Source organism: Prionailurus bengalensis, chromosome A2 (genome assembly GCF_016509475.1).
Source record: "Prionailurus bengalensis isolate Pbe53 chromosome A2, Fcat_Pben_1.1_paternal_pri, whole genome shotgun sequence".
In the NCBI taxonomy this organism is placed as follows: Eukaryota; Metazoa; Chordata; class Mammalia; order Carnivora; family Felidae; genus Prionailurus; species Prionailurus bengalensis.
In genome coordinates, this window is record NC_057348.1 from 147,011,002 (window position 1) to 147,036,041 (window position 25,040).

Here is a 25,040-nt window from a genome sequence, read left to right on the forward strand (position 1 = left end):
GATACGGGTGGGCACTGAGGTCACCCAGAATTAAGAAGGAGAGGAAGAAATGGAGGTGCGGCGAGGGAGGGGTGCCGAAGAGGTCAGAGATAAGAGCAAGCAGGAGAGGACAGTGAAGCGGGTCTTGAAAGAAATGAGCAGGGGAAGGGGGCCGCACGCCTGTCTGCACTGGGAGAGTGGGAGGCGAGGCTCGGCCTGTCTGCTCCCCTGGGGAGAGGAGAAGGCTGCTCCCAGCCTTCGGTGAGGGCCTGCTTCCTCCTGTTCCTGGCCACTGACAGACCTGGGGTGACTCTGGGCTATTAATAGCGAGAAAGGAAACTGGAAAGAATGCCCCAGGAAGAGGGCGTATGGAAGGAGGGCAGGAAGGCAGTTAGATGGGAGGGAGGGCCAGGCCTGGACACCAGCGTCCACCCCCTCCTTCCTTTGTTACCCCCAGCTCATCACCCCCAACTACACTTTTATCTCCAGGGAAATAACACCAAAAAGCCAGGGGCAGGGGGGACGGTGGGGGGGGCACGGTAAAATGGCAGTAACCAGGTGGGGTAAGCTGGCGTCCTCCGGGACTGGAGCAATAAAGGAAAGCACACAGACTGGGAATCCGGAGATCTGAGCTTTCACATCCCAGTTTTGCCTCTGATCCCCCACGAAGCACATCTGTGAAAGCGACAAGGTTTCTCAGGTGCCTGCAGACGTGGAGGCACTTCCCTAAGCATGGCACAGGTAGGTCTGCTTTTGCTGTGACAAGAGCCACGCTAACCAGCTGCTCCAGTGGCCTTGCCCTCTGGGCACCCCTTTCCAAGAACTGACCGACCTCAAAACTCATTTTCCAGCCTGTGCCACCGGTTTCCTGAGCCTCCCTCACCCCACCCCCATCCCCCCACCCCCAGGAGCCAGATGCTGCCGCAGGTGCAGCCTGGCTGAAGTCTGAGCCCCTCCTAGCCTGCTAGAGCGCACCCTTCTCAGACCCCAAACCCTGCTGCCCATGTTGCTCTGGGTTTATTGCTTCTGGGTGGTAGCTGGGAATTAGAGCGATGTGGGGCAGATGGGGAGCTTTGGGGAGCCCCAAACTCAGACGCCCGCTCTCTACACCACACTCACTCCCTTGCGCTCCTCTGGGCTCATCCGTGTTATGTCCCCACCTCTGTGCTCCCACACACTCCTCATTCCATACAGGTCTTCACCAGTCCCCTGCCTCAGCCCTATCTGGTCATCCTTCCCTGCTATCTCCCACCTCCTACTCAGTTCAGCACTCACTGCCTCCACCAAGAGGCTCTTCTGGATTCTGCCCTCTGACCCAATATGGGTCCTGTCCTTGGAGGCTGGTTGCTACGACGTTCTCCTCACTTGCCCTAGCCACATCCCTTATAAATGCTCGTCCCTATGGCTCTAAGAAAGCCAGCCCCTGTTCCCACCCCCCAAAGGTCCCAAGCAGGCATTGGTTGGGGCTGGGGAGGATGGGGGAGCCTGACCTGGGGGAACGGCATCAGCAAGGGGCTTGTGGGCAGTGGGCAGAGGACAGCGACTGGGAAAGGTCAGTCAGAGCCCTGGGCTGGGAGCCCAGGGAGGGGAAGAGGAAGGCTGACTCCCCTCACCTCTCCCAACCAGCTTCGACTTTCTCCTCAGGTGTGCACTGGGCTCTTTGGGTAAAGAGCCTTGGCTCTTTGGGTACTGGGTAAAGCCCAGACCCTCTTTGTGCCTTGGGACCTGTATCAGTTTTCTCTGGCTGCACACCAATCCCCACAAACTGAGTGGTTTAAAACAAGAGAAATGTAGGGGTGCCTGGGTCGCTCAGTTAAGTGTCCAACTTTCGACTCAGGTCATGATCTCATGGTTCATGAGGTCCAGCCCTGCCCCGCGTCGGGCTCTGTGCGGACAGCTCAGAGCCTGGAGCCTGCTTTGGATTCTGTGTCTCCCTCTCTCTTGCCCCTCCCCTGCTCAAGCCCTCTCAGGCCCTCTCTTGCCCCTCCCCTGCTCAAGTCTCTCTCTCAAAAATAAACAAACATTAAATAAAAAAAAAAAAAAACAAATGTATTCTGTCACGGTTCTGGAGGCCCTCTGGAGTTTCCAAGGGGGACCCTTCCCTGCCTCTCTAGCCTCTGGGGGGCACGGGCCAATCTCTGCCACCTGGTCACACTGCTGTCACCTCTTTTCCTGGTCTCTTTTATAAGGAAGCCCCTCATTGGATTTAGGGCCCATCTGGATAACCTCACGTCAAGATCCTTAGCTTATTAGTTACATCTGCAAAGATGCTTTGTCCAAATAGGGTGATGATGACAGGTTTGAGGATTTAAAGTTGGTTTTTTGGGGGGTGGGGTGAGGGAGCAGGTAGCATGGTATTTTTTGCCACAGGTCCCTCTGGGGCTGTTCTCTGTACCCCCTCCAAACAGCCCCCTTCTTCGGCTGAGGGCCCCCAAAATGCACCTGGTCAACTTGCCTGGCATAAGGGGTGCTATGAACTGACCGGCTGTGTCCCCACCACCACCAAAGTCACTGGTTGAAGGCCTACCCCTCAATGTGATGGTATGGCGGGGGCCTTTGGGAGGCGATTAAGGTTCGATGGGGTCATGAGGGTGGGGCCCCCAGGGGGGAGTAATGTCCTTACACGAGGAAGGACACAGCTTCGCCCCTCTTTGGCAAGTGAGGACACAAAAGGTGGCCATCTACAAGCCAGGAAAAGGGCCCCCCGAGCACGCTGCCACCCCGGTCTTGGATTTCCCAACCTCAGAACTGTGAGAAACAAATGTCTGATGCTTAGGCCACCCAGTCTGTGGTGTCTTACTGTTGCAAACCGAGTTAAGACCAGAGGCTCGGATGGAGGTTAATAGACCAGAAACAGCAGGAAGAGCTGCCTCAACTGCCTAGGGAAGGCCAGGGCCGGCCGGCCCTCATCACCCCACTCAGGCTGAGTGGCCAGGCAGACGTGTGGCCACAGGTTCTGGTCCAGCCTCCCTGTCCCTCCCCGGGGCCCCCCACCCCGGCAGTTCTGCTGGCCCCACTATGAGCCTGCCTTCTTGGGGTCTCTGGACAGCGGGACAGCACCCCAGGGGGTTATCGGGCCTGGCTCCTCGGCATTGCCTCTCCCACAGGGGCGCAGAGCTGCCCCCTCAAGGGAGATAATTCCGGGCATTCTTCAAATCTAGAATTGTTCTGCCCTTATCAGCTTGCTTCAGCTGGCCTGCCCGACACTCGCTCCCAGGGTGGGGCCCCGTCTGGCTGTTTCCCTGGGCAGGAGAGGGCCGCCACTGTCCAGCGTGGATGTCCCTCAGCAGTGGAGAAAGGCAGGCTTCCCTTGGGCACTCTCCTCCCTGAAGGGGAGGGCACGCGGCCAGAGGACCTCATCCCACCTCTTCTTCCCCAAGCCAACAACTCTCCTTTCTCTCCTGTTCCCTGCACCAACAGTGTGGCCCAGAGCCTGCGGGTGGCCAGCTCCAGCCTACACACATCCCTGCCCTGTCCCACTGTGACCCTCTCCCTTCCCCTCCACGAAAGCAGTATGGGGTGATGGTTAAGAGCATGTACTCAGAGGGCCCCTGGGTGGCTCAGTTGGTGAGGCGTCTGACTCTTGATTTCAGCTCAGGTCACAGTTTGGGAGCTGAAGCCCCAGTTCAGGCTCTACACTGAGAACACGGAGCCTGCTTGGGATTCTCTCTCTCTCTCTCTCTCCCTCCCTCCCTCCCTCCCTCCCTCCCCCCTGCTCATGCTCTCTTTCTCTCAAAAATAAATAAACTTAAAAAAAAATCAATTTCAGGGCGCCTGGGTGGTCAGTTAAGCGTCTGCCTTTGGCTCAGGTCATGATCTCGCAGTTTGTGAGTTCGATCCCCGTGTTGGACTCTGTGCTGACAGATCAGAGTCTGGAGCCTGCTTTGGATTCTGTGTCTCCCTCTCTCTGCCCCTCCCTTGCTCACGTTCTGTCTCTCTCTCTCGAAAAATAAACAAACATTAAAAAAATTTTAAAAAAAAAGAAATGATTATACCCTCTGGGAGCCCGGAGTTACGCCCTCGGCCACAACTCCCCTGGTTACAGAGCCACACCGTCCGCATGCCTCCCCCTCTGGGGGTGTTCACATCTCTACAGGCCTGGACACAGAGGAGGGTGGACGCAAGGCATCCTCGGACCCACTGGGTCTCTTCCGAGGTTTCCCAGGGCAGCACAGCCTCTTAGGAGAAGGGGCAGGGGAAGGTGACAGCATCAGGGTGGCTATGGTCAAGCAAATTCCCAGATAAGAGGAAGGGATAAGTGGGAATCTTCCTGCTCCAGGAAGTGTTTCCTCACCTCCTCAGAGAAGCCTGGGGGGGGGGGGGGGGGGCGGGAAATGAGAGCAGGGGTGAGGGAGGGAGGGGCTTTTCTGGTGGCAGCCTCCAGTTCTGCCCTGACAGCAACCCCAGACCACAGCCTCACAGGGCAAGTCCGGGCAGCCTCAGGCTCCCTTCAGGGAGAGCTGTTTAAGGCTACATGGGCTCTGGGACCAGCGTCTGGCATGAGAGACCACGTGATGGGGGTGCACAGGGCACCAGGGGGGAGAGACGCTGGGTGTGCCTCTCTCTCAGGCCTGGGTTTCCTCCTCCGTGAACCGAAACTATATGCCTTCGGCCTCCTTCCCCATCCCACCCTGAGGGGTGTGTGTGAAGATGACAGAACCTGATAAGTGTCTGGCCCTTAAGAAGGTGGGGGACTTGGGGTGCCTGGGTGGCCTAGTCGGCTAAGCGTCCGACTTCAGCTCAGGTCATGGTCTCGTGGTTCATGGGTCTCCGGCTCTGTGCTGACAGCTCAGAGCCTAGAGCCTGTCTCCCTCTCTCTCTGCCCCTCCCCTGCTCGTGCTCTCTTTCTCTCTCAAAAGTAAATAAACATTAAAAAAAAAATGTTTTTTTAAAGGTGGGGAACTCACATATTAAAATGTCCTCATGCCAACCGAGGGCGGGGGGGGGGGGGGGGGGGGCTTTGATGTGGTAGCTCGCTTAATGCTGAAAAACTCCGGAAGTTTCTGATAAGGAACGGAGGTGAAAAAAGGTAACTGACCTGTTCAGCACCACAGCGACTGAAGGGTCAGGCGGCTTAGGCCCGCAGTCAGCCGAGGACCAGCTTTCTTCCCAGAGCACCCCGTGGTGCTGATTCGGGCGGCTTCTCAGCCTGGGGCCACTTACACTCCTCAGGCCTTGCTTTCCATTTGTGGAACGATGACATCGTGACACAGTAATGTATAACAGGGGTTATTAGCAAGCTTTCTCTGCAAAGGGCTCGAGAGTAAATATTTTAGACCTTGCTTTAGGCCTCAACTGCACTGTAGCCAGAAAATCCACCACAGGCGGTATGTGTGGTGCACATGGCTGTGGCCGCGTCCCACTAAAACTGCAGGGACAAATGCAGGCACCTGAGCTGTAGTTTGCAGACACCACCACCGCCCCCCCCCCCCCCCCCCCCCGCCGCCGCCTCGTGTGCACGAGCCTCTGTGATTTCCCCGAAGGACCCAGTGAGGGCCACTTGTACCAGCAGACTATTAGAAACCACGGTGGCAAAAAGGTTTTGCAATTCATACCACAAGCAGAAACACCTAAACTGCTACCTACTCAAGTAATAGAAAAGGAGGGCTTAAAAAATGCGAGAGCACCACAGTCCAATAACAGACATCGGAGAGGTGAGCGCGCATGGTGGTCCCTACAGAGGGACCCCTGCCCCCGCTTCTTCGGCCCTGTTTGTTACCATTTACTGGTGGTATCGTGGGAGGGGCCTTGGCCGGGCTCCTCGCACCGGAACTTGTCGGGCACCCATCCCCAGCAGGCGCCTGCCGTGTTCCCAAGCTCGGGACCGCCTAGTACCGTACTCCCTTTGACCCTCACGGGAACGGCCAAGGTAGAAGTCGGCCAGCAGACACGCAGGTCAGTGCACCTAACGTGGTTTCCTTCCTCTTCCCCTCGAGGCTGGTTGCTCCTGGTCCACAGAGCCTCTCTCCCTGGGCCCCCCCTCCGAACTCTCTGGAAGCCTGGGGTTTGGGCTGCTGGCTTGGATCAGGAGATCCTCAGAGAACAGCCCCTCCTCCTGTATCTTAACAGTGTTTTAGTCAAGAATTACGTGTATTCAGGGGTGCCTGGGTAGCTCAGTCGGTTGAGCAGTGACCGACTCTTGATTTCAGCTCACGGTTTGGGAGGTTCAAGCCCCGCATGAGGATCTGAGCTGACAGCATGGAGCCTGCCTGGATTCTCGCTCTCCTTCTCTCTCTGCACCTCTCTGCTCGCGCTCTCTCTCTCTCTCAAAATGAATACAGAAACTTAAAAAGAATTACATACATTCAGAGAACTGCAGCCATCACAAGTGTTGATGGAACACACCCCATACCCAGATCACAGAACAGGACGCAGGATCCTGGAAGCCCACCGTATTCCCTTCCAGTCACTCCCCATCCCCCAAGGGTAAGCTCTCATCTGACTTAAAAACCCGGGCTAACTGTGTGTCTATCAATGGTATCCCACACTACTGACGTTTAGGTCTGGCTTCTTTCCCTTGGCATCTTATTTGCACGATTCATCCTTCCCACGGCGCGTCGCTGTGGACTGTTTGTTCTCTGTTGTGTGGACATCCCCCCATGTCTCACTCATTGCACTGCTGATGGGTGTTCGGGTGGCTCCCAGCACGGAGTCACTCTGCATGAACACTGCAGCTCCTGCCTTTGGGGGAACATCTGCCTGCCCTGCACACAGCTCCGTGCAGAGGCTGGGAGGCTGAGCTGCGTGGACACGGCGGGTCCTTAGGAACCGGAATGCTTGCTAGCCCCAGGCCCCATTTCCTGAGCTTCCACATCCCGCACCCAGACGGAATCTCCAGCCACTCCACTCAGCTTGGTCGTCCCAGACCCACACCCTGGCCGACTAGCTGTCACTCAGATCTGGCTTTCAGGGGCTCTGGGGCACTGTGCTCTCTCCTGCTTCCCTGGAGGACCAGCCTCAGGAGGCCTTGATTTCCAAAGGATTCACGGAGGGGTGGCTCCGATGACCTCGGCAGTCCCCCCTAATGACAATGAGGGGCCAGACTTGACTGCACACCACCACCCCACCCTCATCAGAAGCTCTCCAAGTGGGGGTCAGAGGGTGGAACCCCACCCCCATCCTGTACAGGACTGAGCTCCTCAGCAGGAAGCTTCTAAATACATTCTTTGGATTACTCATTATTCTAATTCTGTTGCTGGAGGCAGAGAGGTATGAGGAGAGCTTGGAATTCGGTCAACTGTGCCACCCAAGATTGTAGTCCTGCCTCTACCCCGAGCCCCCGCTGCCCCTGCCGGGTTCCTCCTTCCACCCACCCGGATGTCCCTGTTCCGGGCCTGCTACCGGCCTCTGAGCCACCTGTCGTTGCTATTCCTAATGAGGAGTGTGCACGTGCTGACCCCTGGAGGTTTGGGGCAGGTGTTTCAGGCTTGGTGTGAGGGCAGCCAGCCTGTCCAGGAAAGGGGCTGGGGCTCTTCCTGAGCTGGAAAGACAGGCTAACCTCCTTAAAACAATACCCTTCCCAGGGCCTCCTAATCCCTTCAGCTGCTGCAGACCATGTGAATCCTGATCTGTCTGACCAGGCAGCGTGCCCAGCAGCCGCCAACCCCCTGGCCTGGGCGCCGGCAGGGGTGATGCCCAGCCAGCTGAGCTCGCCAGCTCCAGGAAGGGCTCCTGTACAAGGGTCAGGACAACAGGGCGGTGCTCCGGGGAGGAAACGCAGGGCCCTGTGGCCCATCTTTAGGATCAGATTCAAGGTCCCCGTGTATGATGCACAAAAAGAGCGAGCCCTGGGGTGTGAACCCCAGGTCCTGTGTGAGCCTGAGGCGTCTGGAGCCTTGTCAGCCAAGGGAGAGAGAAATAGCTACCTTGGAACAAAATGAGCACTTAAAAACATGTATAAGCTTTGGGGGGAAATGTCAAAATACCTCAAATCTGCAGAGGGGCAGGTCTGGCTGGATGGGAAGCCAGGCTGACAACCTTGCCAACACCCTCCTGCGTGCTGGAGACACAAATGTGTGCACGCTAGGGCTGGGAACCGGTGGGGCACCGCGCGTCCCCCTGGGCTTGCGTCAGGTCTGAGACCACAGGACACAAGTATGTACTTCCTCCCTCCTCACGCAGTGGCATTTTCTACAAACCCCCCCATCCAAACCAGTTTATCGTATCACTCTTAAGCTTTTATCTTGCACTTACTGAGGCCTTATCATTCAGGCCAGACACTGAACTGAGAGCTTTGCATGCGTCTCCCACACTCTCTGGGAAGGTCCCACCGTTGTGCTCTTTACAGAGCAGACTGGGGACTGGCTATGGGGCAGTGGGGGCAGGAGCAGATCCAGCCCCGGCTGTCCACAGGAGGCGCACCCATGACAATGAACCACCACGGCTCACGCATGCCTCATCAACTTTGCAACTGACCACACCGCTTCCCCCGGGGCACCTACTGTTCTCTAAACCCTCGGGCACACGCAGGCTTCCGGCCAAAGCCTGCGCACACTCAGAATCCAACTCTTCCCTCGGTGGTCAGTTCAAAAACAACCTTGGTAAATATTTTTCTGAGGGAGCACGCTGTCATTCCCACGCCACCTTCCCGGTCCCGAAGCCATGAAAATAACCAGATGCGTACCGGTTTCTCCACCGCCCTTGGAAACCTCCACCAGGGACCAGTCTCCGCTCCAGGCTGAAAACAAACAAGGGCCAGAAGCCAGAGGGAAGTCCCAAATAGAAGGTGAGATAGTGGGCTCTATGAGCCGAATGAGAAAGTTCTGTGAAATGGGGCCTGTGAACTTCCCCGGGAATGACCAGTTTCCGCCTGCTGGAAGCTGAAGGTTAAGGCAGCAAGCACAGCCTTCCAAATTTCCAAACTTTTTTTTTTCTGTCCTGGAGAGAATTCTCCCCTTCCAGGAATAACACCTGCATCCTTCTTGCTGCAGAATAATCCACGTTAGTACACGTTCCCTAGGCGAAATGTGTGTGTGCTGGGGTGAGGGGAGCTAAGGCTCAGGTTAGCTGGCTCCCCACCTGAAACCCCACTTACTCTGCAAAACAAGTTAAAAATAAAGCCAAGGCACGCCTGGGTGGCTCTTGATTTCAGCTCAGGTCGTGTTCTCAGGGTCCTGAGATCGAGCCCTGCGTTGGAGCTTAAGATTCTCTCTCCCACTCCCTTTGCCCCTACCCCACTTGCATCCTCCCCCCCGCCCAAGTAAAATTTTAAAAAACAATTTAAAAAAAGTCTAAACTCCATCGCCCAAGACTATGCTTGGCCCTAAGAAACGGGGAAAAACAGGACTACTCCCCTGTTAAGCTCAAAAATCTAGATTTCTTTGGAGTTTAAAGACAAAGGAGGTCCGCTTGCCTGTGGGGAAGTAGGGATCTGGTAGGAGTATTGCTTAAAGAGAAACAAACAAACCTCATAAATGAATACAGCTAAACAATTGAGGGCTGGCTCTCTTGCCCCCCCCCCCTCCTGCCAAGGCCGGTGGTGGGGGGAAAGTTAAAAGCCTCGTTCCTTTTAAACAAAGCCAAGTTGTCCCCCAGCGTTTGAGATGTTAGAGCTCGTCAAGGAAGCGGGGTTTCCTACGGGGCGCCGCCTTGGGAAGTGAATCAAGAATCCCAGGGCCAGCCTGCTTGGAGCCAGGTGTCCAAGCAGCTGAAAATTCATCCCCTAAAAGTAGTCAAGGGGGCTTACATCAGAGGGGGGACGGAAGGTGCGCACGCACGCACACACGGTGATTTCACGGCTCTTCTTTTCAGAAGAAACTTCGAGCAAAATGGAATGTTTCCCTCTGAAACTTCCCAGGTCAGGAAAGAGGGCCAAGGCTTTGCTTAGGTCACACAACATTGACACCAAAGTCAGACTTGGGGCTCCTGAATGGGTGGAGGCAGGGGAAGAACCATCCCCTACGCCTTGGCCTCCCATGCTCCCATCTCCCCTTTCTTTCTCCACGCTCTTTATCGTGTTAGGAGTCTTGCCACCATGCAAGGGGTACAGATGGCCAGGCCAAGTTCATCTGGCCGCTCCCAGGCCCAGAGCACTAAGTCATACCTAGGTTGGAAGGAGCTAGCTGGAACCTCAAGACTCCGAGACTTAGCTCGTGGCTGGGTAATTCACCACCATCCCCCCACCTTGGATGTCCCATCTGGAAAACGGGTGCAATCCTCTGGAGTGTGGCACAACCCAAGGCCACAGGACTTTGGAGATACTAGCCCCCAGAGACTGTTGCCTTTCTCGTCTTCCCTTACAGACTGGTCTTTGCTTTTACAGTAATGACATCATGCCTAAAGATGCAACCGGAAAAGGAGCTGATGTCCACCCCTCCGCTGAGGAAGCAGCTGGGGAAGCAGGGGCCAGAGAGGCAGCGAGCTACCGAGCAGTCAGGGCCAACATGCGGCTGAGTCCACCGCCCTGCATAACTGGCGGCTGGGCACAGCCCCTTATCCACAGATGAGAAAACTGAGGCCCACAGGGAGGACTCCCGGCCCCGGAGGGAGGGAGCATCTTCCTCTTACAAACCCGTTTTCTTTTTTTTCCCTGCCCTTTATTCAACACCCAACACAGGACCCTCCTGGGTATCTGCCCTATGCCTGCTGTCACCCCCCATACACACAGACACACTTATGTACACTGAAGCTTAATTAACAGGAGGCGCTGGGGGCAGCTATAGCTGGTGTGCTGTCGTGACTGCCCGAGAGAGCTCATGGAATTCAGAGATGTGATATTGTGCGGTCAGGACCAGGCTTCCAGATTCTCCCTGGTGCCTGGGAGGAAAGCCAAACTGTTTTTCCAGCCAAGTACAACCTCCCGGGATGCCAAGGGGAGAATGAGAGCCTGTGGACAAGCTCCCACCCTGCCTCTCCCCAGGAGCCAGCTGTCGACAGCACGTGCCCTCCAATGTCCACTGTGGCCACCGAGAAGCTGAAAACGAGTATGAGCTCAGGGTGAGAAGTAGTTCCGTGTGGGGCTCCGGGGTCTCCAGATGCGGTGGCCTGGCCAGGAGAAGGGGGCATGCTGGGGACTGGGCTCATAGCGCGGGGCTACCGCGCGCAGGGACGGGCTGAGACCCAGCCGCGCTCTACTCAGCAGCGCCCCCTACGCCTGGGGTGTGGAGCTACATGTGCCTGAGCGAGGGGACCCCACGCCCACTGACCCGCCACTGGGAGGGTGTATGATGTGCTGGCAGCAGCTCGAAAAGCACGAGCAAGCCGGTGATTCCATCCAACGAGTCACCCCCTTTCCACCATTTGGCTCCCTGGCTCCCAGAAAAATGACAGCCCGAAGGTGGAGGAGCTCGGCATTACCCAGGGTTGAGGACAAAGCCCCAGCACCACTGCCTCGGGTGAGCCACCAGGGCAGTGCTGGCTGGCAGAACAGCCTTGGGAATCCCCTTCTCCAAGCCCCTGGGACAGGGGGACAGCCTCAGACTGGATTTAAAACAGAAACTGTGATGTTGTCAGGAACAGGGACTCAAAGCAGTAGGAGCAGAGGCACAACAGGAAAAAAAGCAGCCAGAATCAACCAGCAGGCCACGTCTGCCCCCATCTGAGTGGAAAGATCAAACGTCAAAAACACACCCACCCACAATTTTCGTAATAATGCCTTCAACTCCTACCTGAGAAACAACACCGTTATTAAGCACCCATGCAGGGCCACTGGCCTGGAATGGAACCAGTTCCCTACACTGACTCTGGTACAAGCAGCCTTTATTCTGGCCACAAACCTCCATGTGGTTTCCTACAAATCCCCTCAGGAAGGAGGGCGCTGTCAGGCTGCATTTCCCTTTCCAGAAGGTCCTGCTTAGCAAAGCTCCAGACTGGACGCACACACCCAGTGGTCCGGTCTTTACATAGGACTGCGTGGGTTCTAGCCCTGAGTCACATATCCCCGGATACCTCTCAGTCCTGGGCAAACTGGGGCAGGCAGTCCCTCTATCTTCATATCCGTATTTCCCCCCACCAGATGTTCGTGGATGTTCTACTAAAAAGGAGGAGGAAAGGTTGCTTCCACGGTTAAAGTACATTTGGAGGACGCTGAATTAAGCAAAGGCTATTCGGTAAGGGGCATCTGGGAGCATTTAAGATCCTAACAGGCACTGACTTTCCAAGAAGGGGAATCGAGTCGGCAGCCTTTTCCAAACCTTTTGGATCATGCGTCTCTTTTACTCACGACAAACTTTCTATTCATTTATCAAACATTTACGGGGAGCAGAACTCTTACTATCTTGAGGACTACTGGTGTTCTCTTTGGGCACAGTTTGAGACCCAGCTTATTCTACCGACTTAAAAGTAAAAAACAAGACCAAAGGAAAAAAAGTGGGGTGCTAGCCCTGATTTACCGTAGGGGTAAAGTGAGACACAAGAGCACCAGCCCCTGGGGATTACGGTGCAGAAAGTCAAATGCAGCTCGGTGAGTAGTTTCTATCTTCCTCCCACTTCTCACCTCCGGGAGGAGATACTCAGTTCCCTGGTTTATATTTGCTGCTGGATTGCTTCCCCTCCTCCCTGAAGGGGAGTGCAGAGAGGCTATATATAATATAAAGACCTTCACCAGGTTTCGCTGCCCGGCTCGGATGGTGCCACAGTGAATTTGGTGCTAGAGTCAGGGAGGGCTGGAGGAGGAGGAAGGAAGCTATTTAGAGGGTGATACTCAGATCTGTGGCCTGCACAGGGGCAGTGGAGAAAGAGCAGCCAGAGGGACACCGATCCAGAAAAAAAGCAGTAGGATGTGACCCTCCATTTCACAGCGTGATGGCCAGAACCTCAGGGGCTCCAGGATCAGGGCCTTGGTGGCTTCAGGAAAACCCGTCTGACTTGTAGCCTAAGGTGAAAGGGCAGCGTCCCTGAGAAATGGAGTGGGAAGCACCAGGTGGGAACCAGGAACTGGGAGGCAGGGAGGGGGGTGGACATTGCAGCCCCTTCCTGGGAGTGCGGCTTACCACAGCCTCAGAACCGGGGCCCTCGTCCTGAAGGGCCTGGCTGTGGGACAGTGAACAAATGGGCAAAAGCTTAGCGCAGAGAGGTCATGGCACATGCTGGGGGGTGGGGAGGGGGGAACAGGTCTGCTTCATCATATCGCACGCTGGGCTAGACCTAAAGCCAGTAAAAGAAGTAAAACCAAACTGCGTCAGGCGCACCACCAGTGTGTCACCCACAGTTGCAGAGGAAGGCATTATACCTATTTCACAGCCAGGGAAACGGAGGCCAAGGAACAAGTCTGAAACCACAAGGCCAGCAAGTGCCAAAGCCCAGGCTAAACTCCACGCTTCTAACTTCACATCCTGGCGCATCATGCCGAGAGATTTCAGTTTTTCTTCTCCTTGACAGCACAATTTTTCTCAGAGGAACTCTTATGTGGAGACCTACCCTACAGAACAGATAAAAACGGAGATGCGCAAAGAGGGGTGGGATGAAAAGTCCCCCCCCCAAATTGGCCTTCTCTTAGCTTTCCTCTCTAGGTGTGTACCCCAACCTCTCAGTGGCCCCCACGACAGCTCCATAGAGTACCTCCACCAGTTTGGAAAGCCACTGGCCTCCAGCTGGTGCTCTCAGGAGTGTCCATGGACCAAATATTTATTTTATTTTTTAATCTCTTCTAATGTTTATTTATTTTTGAGAAACGGCCCGAGCAGTGGAGGGGTAGAGAGAGAGGAAAACAGAATCCAAAACAGACTCCAGGCTCTGAGCTGTCAGCACAACACAGGGCCTGACACGGGGCTCCAACCCACAAACTGAGATCGTGACCTAAGCCAAAGTCGGACACTTAACCGATGGAGCCACCCAGGTGCCCCATGGACCAAACATTTAAGACAGTACTTCCCTCAGCCCCATACTTGCCCCTGCTGACCTAGGAAGGGGAGGATAGAGTGTAGAAATACTTCTTTGCCATTCAAAGGGCAGTGGGAGAAAGTAGGTGCCCCAGGGGCAGCCCTGAAGGAAGCCCTGCTCATCGGAGGTCCCTGGGACACTAGTGCAGCTCAAGGCGAGGGGGCTTGTGTGGGAGGGAGCTGGGTTTCTTTGCGCATTACAAGGAAACCCTCCATCAGTACACCAACACGCTGGAGCCACAAAAAAGACAACAGATAAGCTGAAAATGGCTCAGCCAGAGCGGGGGCAAGGCCTTTGGCCATGGCGGACAACTACTTGGGTTTCACGCAAGCAGAGCTGATCTGATTGGCAAGACGAGGTTTGAGGGCAGCTGCAGAGAAACCCAAGGTTTTCAGGGACTTAGCCTGTGGTAGTGTTTGCCAGTGACCTACTCCAATATCCATTCTTTCTGACTTCTTTATCACTGAACCACTGGTTTTTGCTTAGGCATATATATGGGTACCTGAAATAAAAAATACTCTTCCCTAATCAAAGTATTCTTCCCTGCTTCCCTTGCAGCTAGGTGTGGCCAAGCACCAAGTTCTGTTCAACAAATGTAACTAAAGTGTTGTGTGTGGTTTCTGGCAGGTGCCCTCGAAAGAGGGGCCACAGGCTTCTTGTTCTTTTCTCCTGATAGCTGAGCTTGGACCATGAGGCAGCATGCTGATGATGGCAGAACAGACCGCCATCCCAGCGCTCTGAACTTCTCTCTCTCACGTGAGTGACAGACAACTTCTGTCTTGGTCAGTCCACTATTTTTTAGTTGCTAAGAGCAGCCAAATTAAGTTTTAACAACCAGCAGCCCTAATCTTCAACAGAAGGGTCCTCTGGGGGCGGGGAGGTGGCCAGAAGCAGCTATGAGGCGGCTGCACCTCCCACAGCACCCCTGCCCTCAGAAGTCCTGCTCCACCTTCGTGCCCAGGCAACCGTCTCTCCCACGTCCCGGGCTGGTCTCACCAGCCACCTGCCTCTCTTCTTCTGGAACCAGGTTAGAGCCTTGCAAGTGGACGGCTCAGAACTAGCAGACAAGACTTTGGGTTCTAAGCCAGCTCGGCCACTCACTCACTCACTCATTCAGCAAACAGTTATTGAGTATCTACTATTTCCCAGGTACTGTTCCAGGTACTGGGGCTACAGCAATGAACAACAGAAGACCTTGCCCTCATGGAACTTACAGTCTACTCAAGAGAGAGAGACACACAAAGGCAGAAATGAGCATGCATCAGGTGATAAGCGCTATGGAGAAAATACACTGAGTAAGGAGAGGAGGGTGTGTTATGCGAGCAGCCTGGAAGCTCTCTCTGAGATGGTGGCTAACAGAAATGAGGGAGTGAGGCACGTGGATATTTGGGGGAAAAGCTGTTTATGTCACCTACTCCAAGTCCTCAGTGCTATGCCTCAGTTTCCCCTCTCTGGAATGGTTTGTGAGACAAAAGCCGTCCCAAGACAACCTCATGCTATCCTGGCTGAAGACTGTGGCTCCAGAGAGGATGTGCAAAGCCAAGTCGGCATGGGAATCAGACTGGATGGGGACAGAGGGTGCCCTTGGACAGCACTCCATGAATTTCAGGTAAGAAGGGGTGTGAGGCCTGCAAAGTGCCCCTCTCACCAGGGCTGGTCTCCCCAGTGTCCCTTCTACGTTGACCTGGGTCAGAGCGCTAAAAGGTTCGAGACCAGACAGTTTGGGCTCCTGGTCAGCCCACGTGTCTCCCAGCACCCCAACCTGGGGCTGCATGGCAAGCCTCAGTCAGCCATTCGTCAGAATTCTCTTCCCCCTGGGCTGAGGCACACGGCCTTCCGGCCATGACAATTGGCGGACAGGGTGCCACCCTGCGCCCTGGCCGCAGGGAAGTGCGAGGTGGCTGACCCGAGGGGGATAAGGCTACAAAGGAAGAGAGGGTGGCGGTGGTTTGTCAGGGAAAGGGGTGGGGACAGAGGGAGGATGGGTGGCCAAGAGGCCAAGCAAAGCTGAGGGTCTGCGCCAGCCATTACTATCGTGGTACAGGGTGAGACCACAGTCCAGAGCCAAACGAGGGCTTGGGGTGGGGGGCATGTGAGGAGGGCTGAATTTGTGCACCAGGTAAGCACCCCACTCATTCGTTCCAGACTCTGGCTGGATGCTACAGTCACTACTGGGGCTCACAGGCAATGGGAGACAGACGTACAGAGTGGCCAGCATGGTGGCCCGCACTGTGACATGACATGACAGGAGAGCCTAACTCCTGGGGAATAAAGTAGCTCCAACTCTCAACATACCCTGAAGGCGGAGGGATGGGGAGAGTCTGGGCACAGTATAATGTTTTCACCTTCACAAAACCCTTTCTAGAAAGGGTTCTAATGAGTTTCTCCAGTGCCCGGGAGGGAATTAGCACAGAAAGGCTCAGTCCCGTTCTTACATTCTATGGCTGCACATGCATCTCACTGGGAGTCACTAGGACTTGGCCAAGTGAACCCACTCCCTGGTCTGCGTTCCCTCATCTGAAAAACATGTGGGTGCAGAAGATGATTTCCGGAAGGCTTCCCAGCTCTAGGATTCTGTGTTCTGTGATTTTCTAGGTTATTTAGAAGCAGCGTGGAAATTACCCTTTGCCAGTTGAATTCTATTTTGAACAGCCTACTTGTAGCAATCTAATGGTAAATGCTACTGCAAATATGAAGAGACTCCTTGCAATGGATCTTCTGTGGAGATTCTCTTGAAGGCTTTCCTTAAGAGAATACCTACAGGGGCGCCTGGGTGGCTCAGCTGGTTCAGCGTCCGACCCTTGGTTTTGGCTCAGGTCATGATCTCACTAGCACGGAGCCCGTGTCGGGCTCCACACTCGGCATGGAGCCTGCTTAAGATTCTCTCGGAAGGAAGGAAGGAAGGAAGGAAGGAAGGAAGGAAGGAAGGAAGGAAGGAAGGAAGAAAAAGAGAGAGAGAGAGAGAGAGAGAGAGAGAATACCTACAGTCACGAGGCTTGTATGGCCCAGAGTCATAAACCTAGATCTGCAACCTTGTTTGACAAGATCCATGACAAGAGAAACTCTATGCAAATTCACCCCTGTTCCTGGGAACAGAATGTGAGGGAAAACCCACCAACTGAGCTCCCGGCCCTGCGTCATACCTTAAAGCACAAATAGGAAGTGAGCCCAGAGCTGAGGGACGAGCTCCCTGGCCTCTAGGTCTGAGGAAGTCTCTAGGCAGGCTGGGGCTCAGGCTGGGGCTGCTGAGCGGGGTATGGGCAGAAGAGGGTCACTCTCTCTCTGGCACGGAGCTTCCACTGAGCAAACTTGCAGAGGGCTCCCGGAGCCTCTGCACCAAGGATGTGAAGAACAAGCTCTCACTAGGGTAGGACCATCTAAATCCCGACCCCCCTCCCAAGAAGTGCAGTGAGCTGTCCATAGAGCTCCTCCCACTTCCCTCAGGAGTGGAGGGTGTTGAGCTAAGCTTGGCCAAGCTGTCCCCACAGCAGCCGCTGGTCAGGTCCTGGATCCCCAGCCCCGAAGCCCCAACCCTCAGCAGTCACTCCTGCCAGTTCTGGCTGCTGCAGAAAGAGCTCACTGGCCAGCATCATTGCCCAGGATGTGAGCTGGGCTACGGCTTCCCTTTCCAAAAGCCTGAAACCAGGGCCTAGGCCCGGGCTCCCCTCAGTTGAAAGGTGCAGATAAAATTTTGAGCAACTAACTGCTCAGTGCCCATTGCTGCTTGGGGCCCTGGACGGAGAGATAAATGCGCTGTGGCCCCTACCCTGGAGGGGCTCCCCACAGGCTGCAAGAGACCCTAACAGACCACGGAACATAATTTGTGTCCATCTAGAAACCAGGGAAGGCTTCTTGGCAGAGATGATACCTGAGGACAGGTGTAAACCAGGGTTAAATCTCTAGTCTTCCCTGCTCAGAGGAATTCGAATCAGGTGGGAGGCTTTTCCTCTCTCAGCTTCCCAAGGGCAGAGGTATCAAACCCCACCCAGCAGGAGCCCCTCCTCTCCCTTCAAACATGGATACCTGAGGAAAAGGCAGATGTGGCTCAGAATCCGTGCCTCTGCCCCACCTCTGTGCCCTGCTCCCTGCCAGAGGACACCCCTCCAACACGTGCCTCCCCTCTGCCCCTCCTCGGGGGCGGGGGGGGGAGCACACCCCACAGCTTGGGCAAAGCTACCACCTGGTGCCTTTGTGACCCCTACCGCTCCCCTTCGCCCCTCACCTGTTGAGCCCAGTCTGCTCCCAACCCCCATGGCTTGCTCCCTCTGGCCTCAGAGCCATGCCCAAAGCAGGACCATGCTTGGAATATCTACCATGCCCTGACCTCATCCCACAGAACTTTCCCCCCGGGCTCTGAAAACTCACCTCCTCCCCATGGCCTTCCTGCAGCTCTCCCCACCTCAAGAACCCATATCATGACCCCTAGCCCGTGTCTCCTCTCCAGCGGCAATTCATTCAGCCCCAGCTAGCCCACCCCACCGTGACCCTTTTTATCTTAAAACCCCTGTGTAAACTCCCACCTCCTTCAGGAAGCTTTGCCTAGGTCACCCCTACCCACACCTTACCACTTCTTTTCCACGTGCCTCCTTTTCCCACACCTTATGGCACTAAGGCTTCAGTCTTTGCAACTACCTATCCATTGATTCCCACAGACATTAGCAGAATCCTGACACTCAGCTGCCCCAGACCAATCAAGTTCTCAGTTAATATGCTTGAGTAATCATCACAGCCAGGATTTATTAAGCTCCGACCTCGAGTAGTTGGGCACACTGTCAAGCTCATTCTATGTTATCGCCCACCTTCAGGGCAACCTGCAAGATAGCTTTATTATTTTACAGCTGAGGAAACCAAGGCTCAAAGAGGTTCACTATTTTGTCTATGGTCTCCGGGGGTCTATTTGACCCATAATCTATCTATCTATCTTTCTTTCTCTCTTTTCTCTCTTTCTTTCTTAACGTTTATGTAACTTTGAGAGACGGGGCAGTGGGGGCAGGGAGGGGCACAGAGACAGAGGACCCGAAGCAGGCTCTGAGCTGACAGCAGAGAGCCTAATGCGGGGCTCCAATTCATGAACTGCAAGATCATGTCCTGAGCTGAAGTCGGATGCTTAACCAACCGAGCCACCCAGGTGCCCCTGAGTGTTTTCCACCACACCAAGCTGCCTCTCCCTCTCCAGGATTCACCCATGGAATGACTCAATCAGATTGATAGTACGACTCAGCTGGCAGATAACGGGCCAGAAAACCCCAGAAATGTTATATAACATGAAACTAGAGGTGCTCTCTGCTCTTTTATTCTATCTTATAGATAAGGGAACTGAGGCCCATTCCTACAGCTTGCCATGTGGTTCCACTAAATGAATATCAAACCAAAAGTACGAAAAGGAGTCTCATGGACTGTCAGGCCCCCTGGATTTAATGCTGCTTATGCTGTAGGCTGTGTGACTCCCCTGTTAATTAAAAGGTAAGCTCTCAGGGGACCTGGGTGGGGTAATTCCTTTGTGGAGGAGACTCACTATAATCCTGTATTGTTTACAATGGCATCACGGTATTCCAACGGCGTCGGGGGTTACACCATCCTTGGTGACTGCAGCCCAGGCGGCCCCACCTTTGGAAGGGCAGAGATGGAACAGTCCTTACGGAGTCCCTATAGGAGGGTATGAAATTCAGCGCAGCCATTGAACACCACACCTGCACCCCTCAGCCTTTTCTGCCTCAAGGTATGAAAAATAATAATAAGGGCGCCTGGATGGCTCAGTCGAGTGTCCAACTCTTGATTACAGCTTGGGTCGTGATCTCATGGTTCCTGAGTTCCAGGCTCTGAATGGACAGTGCGGAGCCTGCTTGGGATTCTCTCCCTCTCTTCTTCTCTCTTTGCCCCTCCCCCCTTCTCATGCACTCTCTCAAAATAAATAAATAAACTTTACTGCTACTACTATAATAATCCCTTGTGCTTTACATGTTTCAAAGTATTTCCTTTTATCCCTTTATTATATATGGCACTAGCATTTTAGGGATTGGGCACTGGGGGCTTGGAGAGGCCCAGAGACTTGCTGGGGAGGGGGGGATGGGAGTATGGTCCTGTTCACCACACTTGTTTAACATGTATCAAGCTCCTACCACGTGCCTTGCCCTGTGCTAGACTTGAGGAGGGCTTCCTGAAAGAGGCAGTTTCTGGGCAGTGCCCAGATGCTGGGGAAGGCAATCCCAGCCTTGAAGCCAGCAGCAAGCTAGGCTTCGAGCTTTCCCCTGGGTGGCTCTGGAGCATTTCTTAGTGCACAACAGCCCCCAGCCTCTCCTCACAGCTCAGTCTCTAGGCTCTGGAGCACCAGAAACTAGCCTATCCCTCCTGACACAACCCATCTCCTTTCTAGGTGGTGCTAAGAAGCTCGCTCCAAAAAGGTGCACGTCAAGACCCATGCTGAAGTCTGGCTGCTCTTAGAGCAGGGCTCAGGAGTGGCCACACTCCAGCATCTTCTCGGCCCTGCAGGTTGTACAAATCCAAGGTGACGGTCACCCTCAGAGCTGTTCAGACCAGTCTTCACACCACAAAATACCCTTTGGGGGCACAACACCTTTGCCCACTGACCGTGCCCTTTCCTTTTTACAGGCCAAGCTGGTGGAGCCTCAGGGCCACGGACCACAGAGTGGTCACACCTGTTTGCCCTCTGAGAGCAGTGTGCTCACACCTGTTTGCCCTCTGAGAACCAGCCCCCGACCACGAACGGTTCCATGCAGTGCAGAGAACAGGCTGTACAGCCATTCCCTCCCACTCTGCCCTAAGAGTTCAGCCCCAAATGCCAGCGCCTGCCAGCAGCAAGGTCCCTTCCCTCTCTGGGCTGTCACCAAAGTCTTCCTGGCCCTACCTAGGGTAGGAGCGCCACCCCCACTCTTTCTCGCGGCAGACATGTGCTCAGGCGGGCCACAAAGAAATTCATCTCTTTCCTGGGGCCGAGCCTCCAGCTGTTCTCAGGGGCCTTGGGACACTTTCTTGGAGGAGTCTGCAGCCACCCGTCTCCCCCAAAGGATAACATTTCACCTTGAGAAAAAAATAGGAGGGCTGTTTCTAACGTGCATCCAAGCTTGTTCCAGGAGACAAGTTCCTGTTTATAAAAGGGAGGGGGGTGTCTCACCTTCCTGGCCATGGCCAAGAAGGGAGCAGTTCCTTTGGTGGCAAAGGAGACAGGGGTCCTACTCAGCTAGGTGACTCTGAGACTGTGGAAGGTCCACTTACTCCCCTTGTACCTGTCCCAACACAGGCTCAGGTGGGCTGAACTGCACACACTGCTCGAAAAAAAAACCTCTCTGCAAACGCAGAAGACATCAGCCGCCTGAGCTGTTACTGGAGGCTTGTCACCTGCTTCAGGGACTTCCGCGTGAGCTTCCAGCCTGCTGTTTTGCTGGAATCATCGACTACACAATACCGTTGCTCATCCCCTCCAAAAACGGAGAGAAAGAGTGACCAGACCTGGGGGGGTGGGGGGGGTGGGGGGGGAGATCCCGCGAAAACGCTGAGCCTCGCCATGCCCCAACTCCCCGCTCTATTTGCCCGCAAACCCATTTAGGGTTGTCGCCCCTCGGTTTGCCCCAGCACAATCCACAATCCACCGCCCACTCCACCCGAATGGAGACCAGGGACGATCCGCGCTCCCGCCCGGCACCTGCAGTGTTCGCGGGTTCGGAAGGGACGTGAATGGTTCAAGGTCAGGGCTCCGCGTGTGCCCCCAGCGAAAGGCGAGCACAGGGGCTGCTCCAGGTCGCGCCACGAGGTGCGGCCCGGCCGGGGGCGCACCCGCACGGTGGGGTCCCAGCGGAGTCCGGGCCACCACTCACCATTAGAGAGCGACCGCGGCGGCAGCAGCAGCAGCAGCAGCGCGGAGAGCGCCAGCGCGGAGCGCATCGTGTCCTGGCCTCGGGCCGGGAGCAGGTGGCTGCGGGTGCGAGCGTCCGAACAGCGAGAGCGTGGGCGCCGCTCAGGGAGGCCCGGCTGTGGCTCCGGCGGCCGGGTGATGACCCGGGGCTCCCGAGTCGCGCTCCAGCGGCCCCTCCTCGCGACCGCTGCGGCAGAGCTGGACTGAGGCGCGGAGCCAGGCGGCGGAGGCGCGGCGGGTGGCTGCGTCGCGGGCGGTGTCTGAGCGGCTGGGCCAGGCCGGCGGCTGCGGCGACTCCCGTCCCGTCCGCGCCGGCCCCCGGCCCCGCCCCCTCCTCCTCCCCTCCTCTCCCTACCCTCCCCCGCCCCGCCGCCCAGGAGCGCGCGGGCGGCTGCAGTGGGGCAGGCGGGGCGGGGCGGGCGCTGGGCCGGGAACAATGAGCAGAGGAGGAAACTCCGCCCGGGAGCGCGGCGGGCGGGGGAGCGCGGGCTGGCGGCGGGCTCCGGGCTAGCGGCCCCCGGGCGGGCGGGGTGGTGAATGTGTGTGCGCGGGGCGGCTGGGCGGCTCCTGACGCCGGACGGCTCCTCGCCCGCTGGTGAGCTCGCCCTGGCACACAGGCGTCGCCCGCAGTGCTTCTGAGGGGGTCCGGAGGGACCCCCGACACCGCCAGGGCCCTCGCACGCCCAAATCCGGAGCGTGGCGACCCCCAGCCTCGTGCGTGCGCTAAGGATCTTTCGAGGCCTCAGGGCTGCAGAGCACGGTGCTCCAACTCCCGAGAAGCGAGTCTCCCAGGTGCCAGGTGCAACTCACCTGCGGGCGGGCCCGCGTGCCGCACCACTTCCGAGCAAGTCCACGCTGCAGTGTGCACTGAGCAATCTGGGCTAACTAGTTGCTTAATCTCTCCAAGCCTGGTTCCTCACCTGTGAAATTGAGGTGATGGTAAAAAAATAAATAAATAGGACTTTTGGGGGGATTAATATGTGTCCGTCTGTGTTCTCAGAGCTTTGCCCCTATTATTTCATTTACTCTTTACAGCAGCCATATTTTTAGCCTCATTTTGCAGAGGGAATTGAGTCAAGAAGAGTTTAAGAAACTTGCTCAAGATCCAGTAAGTGGTTAAGTGGCATACCCGCCTCTGAGAGTAGGTTGGAGAAATCCTTTGCACAGTGCCTGGCAAATAGTAAGTGCTCAATAAGTATTAGCTATCATTCTTATTCTCGGTGTGTAAAGAACAGCAATAAAGATTTAGGGCTCTGGGGTCAAACCCGATTTGGGCTCCTAATCCAGCTGTGCCCATCTAATTAGTAGCTAAAACCCTAAGCAAGGTACTCTTGGTACCTCAGGTTTTTTGCATCTGTAATATACGGACACCACCGCCCCCCTCAGAGGCTTGCTATGAGATTTAATCCGGAACGAGACGTTAGCCCTGGGCCGGGAACACAGAATGAAGCGGCCCGCATTTGAAGAGAAGGTGAGAGAAATCTGCTTACTTGGGATGGAGGTGGGAGTTGCGTTCCAAAAACCGAGTTAACCCAGTGAAAGAACAAAGAAGAACCCCCTGGTTGTTTGTTGTTGTTTTGTGTTTTGCGGAAGCTGTCGGGGCGGTTGGTGATGCAGGTCCTGGAACCCCCTGCGGGGGGGGGGACGCGCTTCCGCGGCGCCAGGCGGGGGAAGTGGGGTGAAGCGGACCCCGAGGGGGAGGGGCGATTAACCCTGGAGGTTGGGCGGGGAGGGCGCAGGGGCAGCCTGGATTTAGCTCACGAGACTCCTGGGTTGATAATCCGGAGTATCTTTCTGAGGGGTCTAGGAGGGGAGGGGGGTGGGGGGGGTGCCCTGTACCTAGCCCCGTTCTAGGGACCTTGGACTCCACGTGCCCCTCTTGTCGGCTGCACACAGGCGCCGGCGGATTGGCACCAAGTCTTTGGAGCAGCGAAGGGAGCGCTGGAGCCCTAGCTGGGGTTCCGCCGGAGCCAGGCTCAGCCTTGGGAACGGCTGATCATGCTGTTTTCATCGGGAAGTTTCTGCAGGATCGTTCTGACCCTGTTTTCCACGCAGCATATGGGAAAGACAGAGGGTGTTCCCTGTAAATACCGTGGGCTGTGTGACCATCTTCGGTGTATTTTAGTACTGTTCCTCTAATATCCATGTCAACAAAAGCTTGTTTCTCTGAGACCAAGCAGTACAATTAAAAAACTGGGAATTAAAAAATCTGCATTGTATGTTCTCTGATTTGAACAGTGCTTTGCACTCAGTGAGTCATTTTCTCTAAAAACCAGGAAAGGAACGTGTTAGTTTTGTACCGGGAGGATGTATATTTCAAAACTTGGGGCATTTTAAATCCCCACGATTTGGGATCGGTCCCATCACCAGATTGCCAAAAATTTTAAATGAGAGCAGACATCTGGGTTTAAGAAGCGGTACCCTCTCTTTGTTACTGAAGACTCTGCAAAATTAGAATGCTCTGGACCCCAAGTATCCAAGCACCCCCACACACACCTTACGCGCAATAGAAGTTTCAGGAATGAGGCCTGAGGCTGGCTGGACTTATGGGTCACCTATGGTCAGTGAGCAGATCTGTCCCCAGGTAACTGGCCTGTGTCCTTGGTCCTACTTAGCAGCTTGTTGCCACTTGTAAGCTCTCGCTGGCCCAGATCACCTGAGTTTATAGCGGAAACTCAAAGCACTTTACTTTTTGTTTATTTTTTATTATATGAAATTTATTGTCAAATTAGTTTCCATACAAAACCCAGTGCTCATCCCAAAAGATGCCCTCTTCAATGCCCATCACCTACCTTCCCCTCCCTCCCACCCCCCATCAACCTCAAAGCACTTTATAAATGCTATCCCACAATCCTTCTGGGATTTATTACATTTTGGTTATATTCATGCATGAGTTAGCTCCCCTAGATGTTAAACTTCTTAATATGGGGGTCTTTCTTACTCAACTTGTACTTTTTCAGACCACCCAGATCAACATATCACATCACAGCTACAGATACAGATACTGAATGCAAACATGAACACCAGGTAGGAGATACTACACAGGCACAAGGTTTAAAATGGTTTTTCCCTTGGTTCCCGTCCAAGTCAGGGGACATGATTATGGGCTCTACATGCAATTTGGTCATGTTGCTGACCCTGCTCTTAAGTGCAGGTTTGGTAAAGTCCTTTTCATCTTCATGCTAAATAACTTCAATCCCCCGTCACAACATCTCAGTTGAGAGGTGGGACAGAACCTCAGCCACCACACCTCCCAATAAGAGACAAATGCATACATTTATCCATCCTGAGGCCACAGCAGCTGTTCATAAGCTGCACAGGACACCCTTACCTGGGTTTTCTAACCCTTGACCTCCAAGTTCCTTGGGGGCCC

At 55.1% G+C, this 25,040-nt stretch overlaps 1 protein-coding gene across 1 annotated transcript in view; it reads right to left on the reverse strand.

Annotated features, from left to right (window-relative positions):
• PODXL (podocalyxin like) overlaps positions 1–21,971 on the reverse strand; it is a 53,670-nt gene extending 31,699 nt beyond the window's left edge. Inside the window, exon 1 of the mRNA XM_043590476.1 lies at positions 21,630–21,971. Coding sequence (XP_043446411.1) covers positions 21,630–21,696 — 67 coding nt within the window. The 5' untranslated portion in view covers positions 21,697–21,971. The remainder of the gene's footprint in view (positions 1–21,629) is intronic.
• Between the last annotated feature and the right edge of the window lie 3,069 nt (positions 21,972–25,040).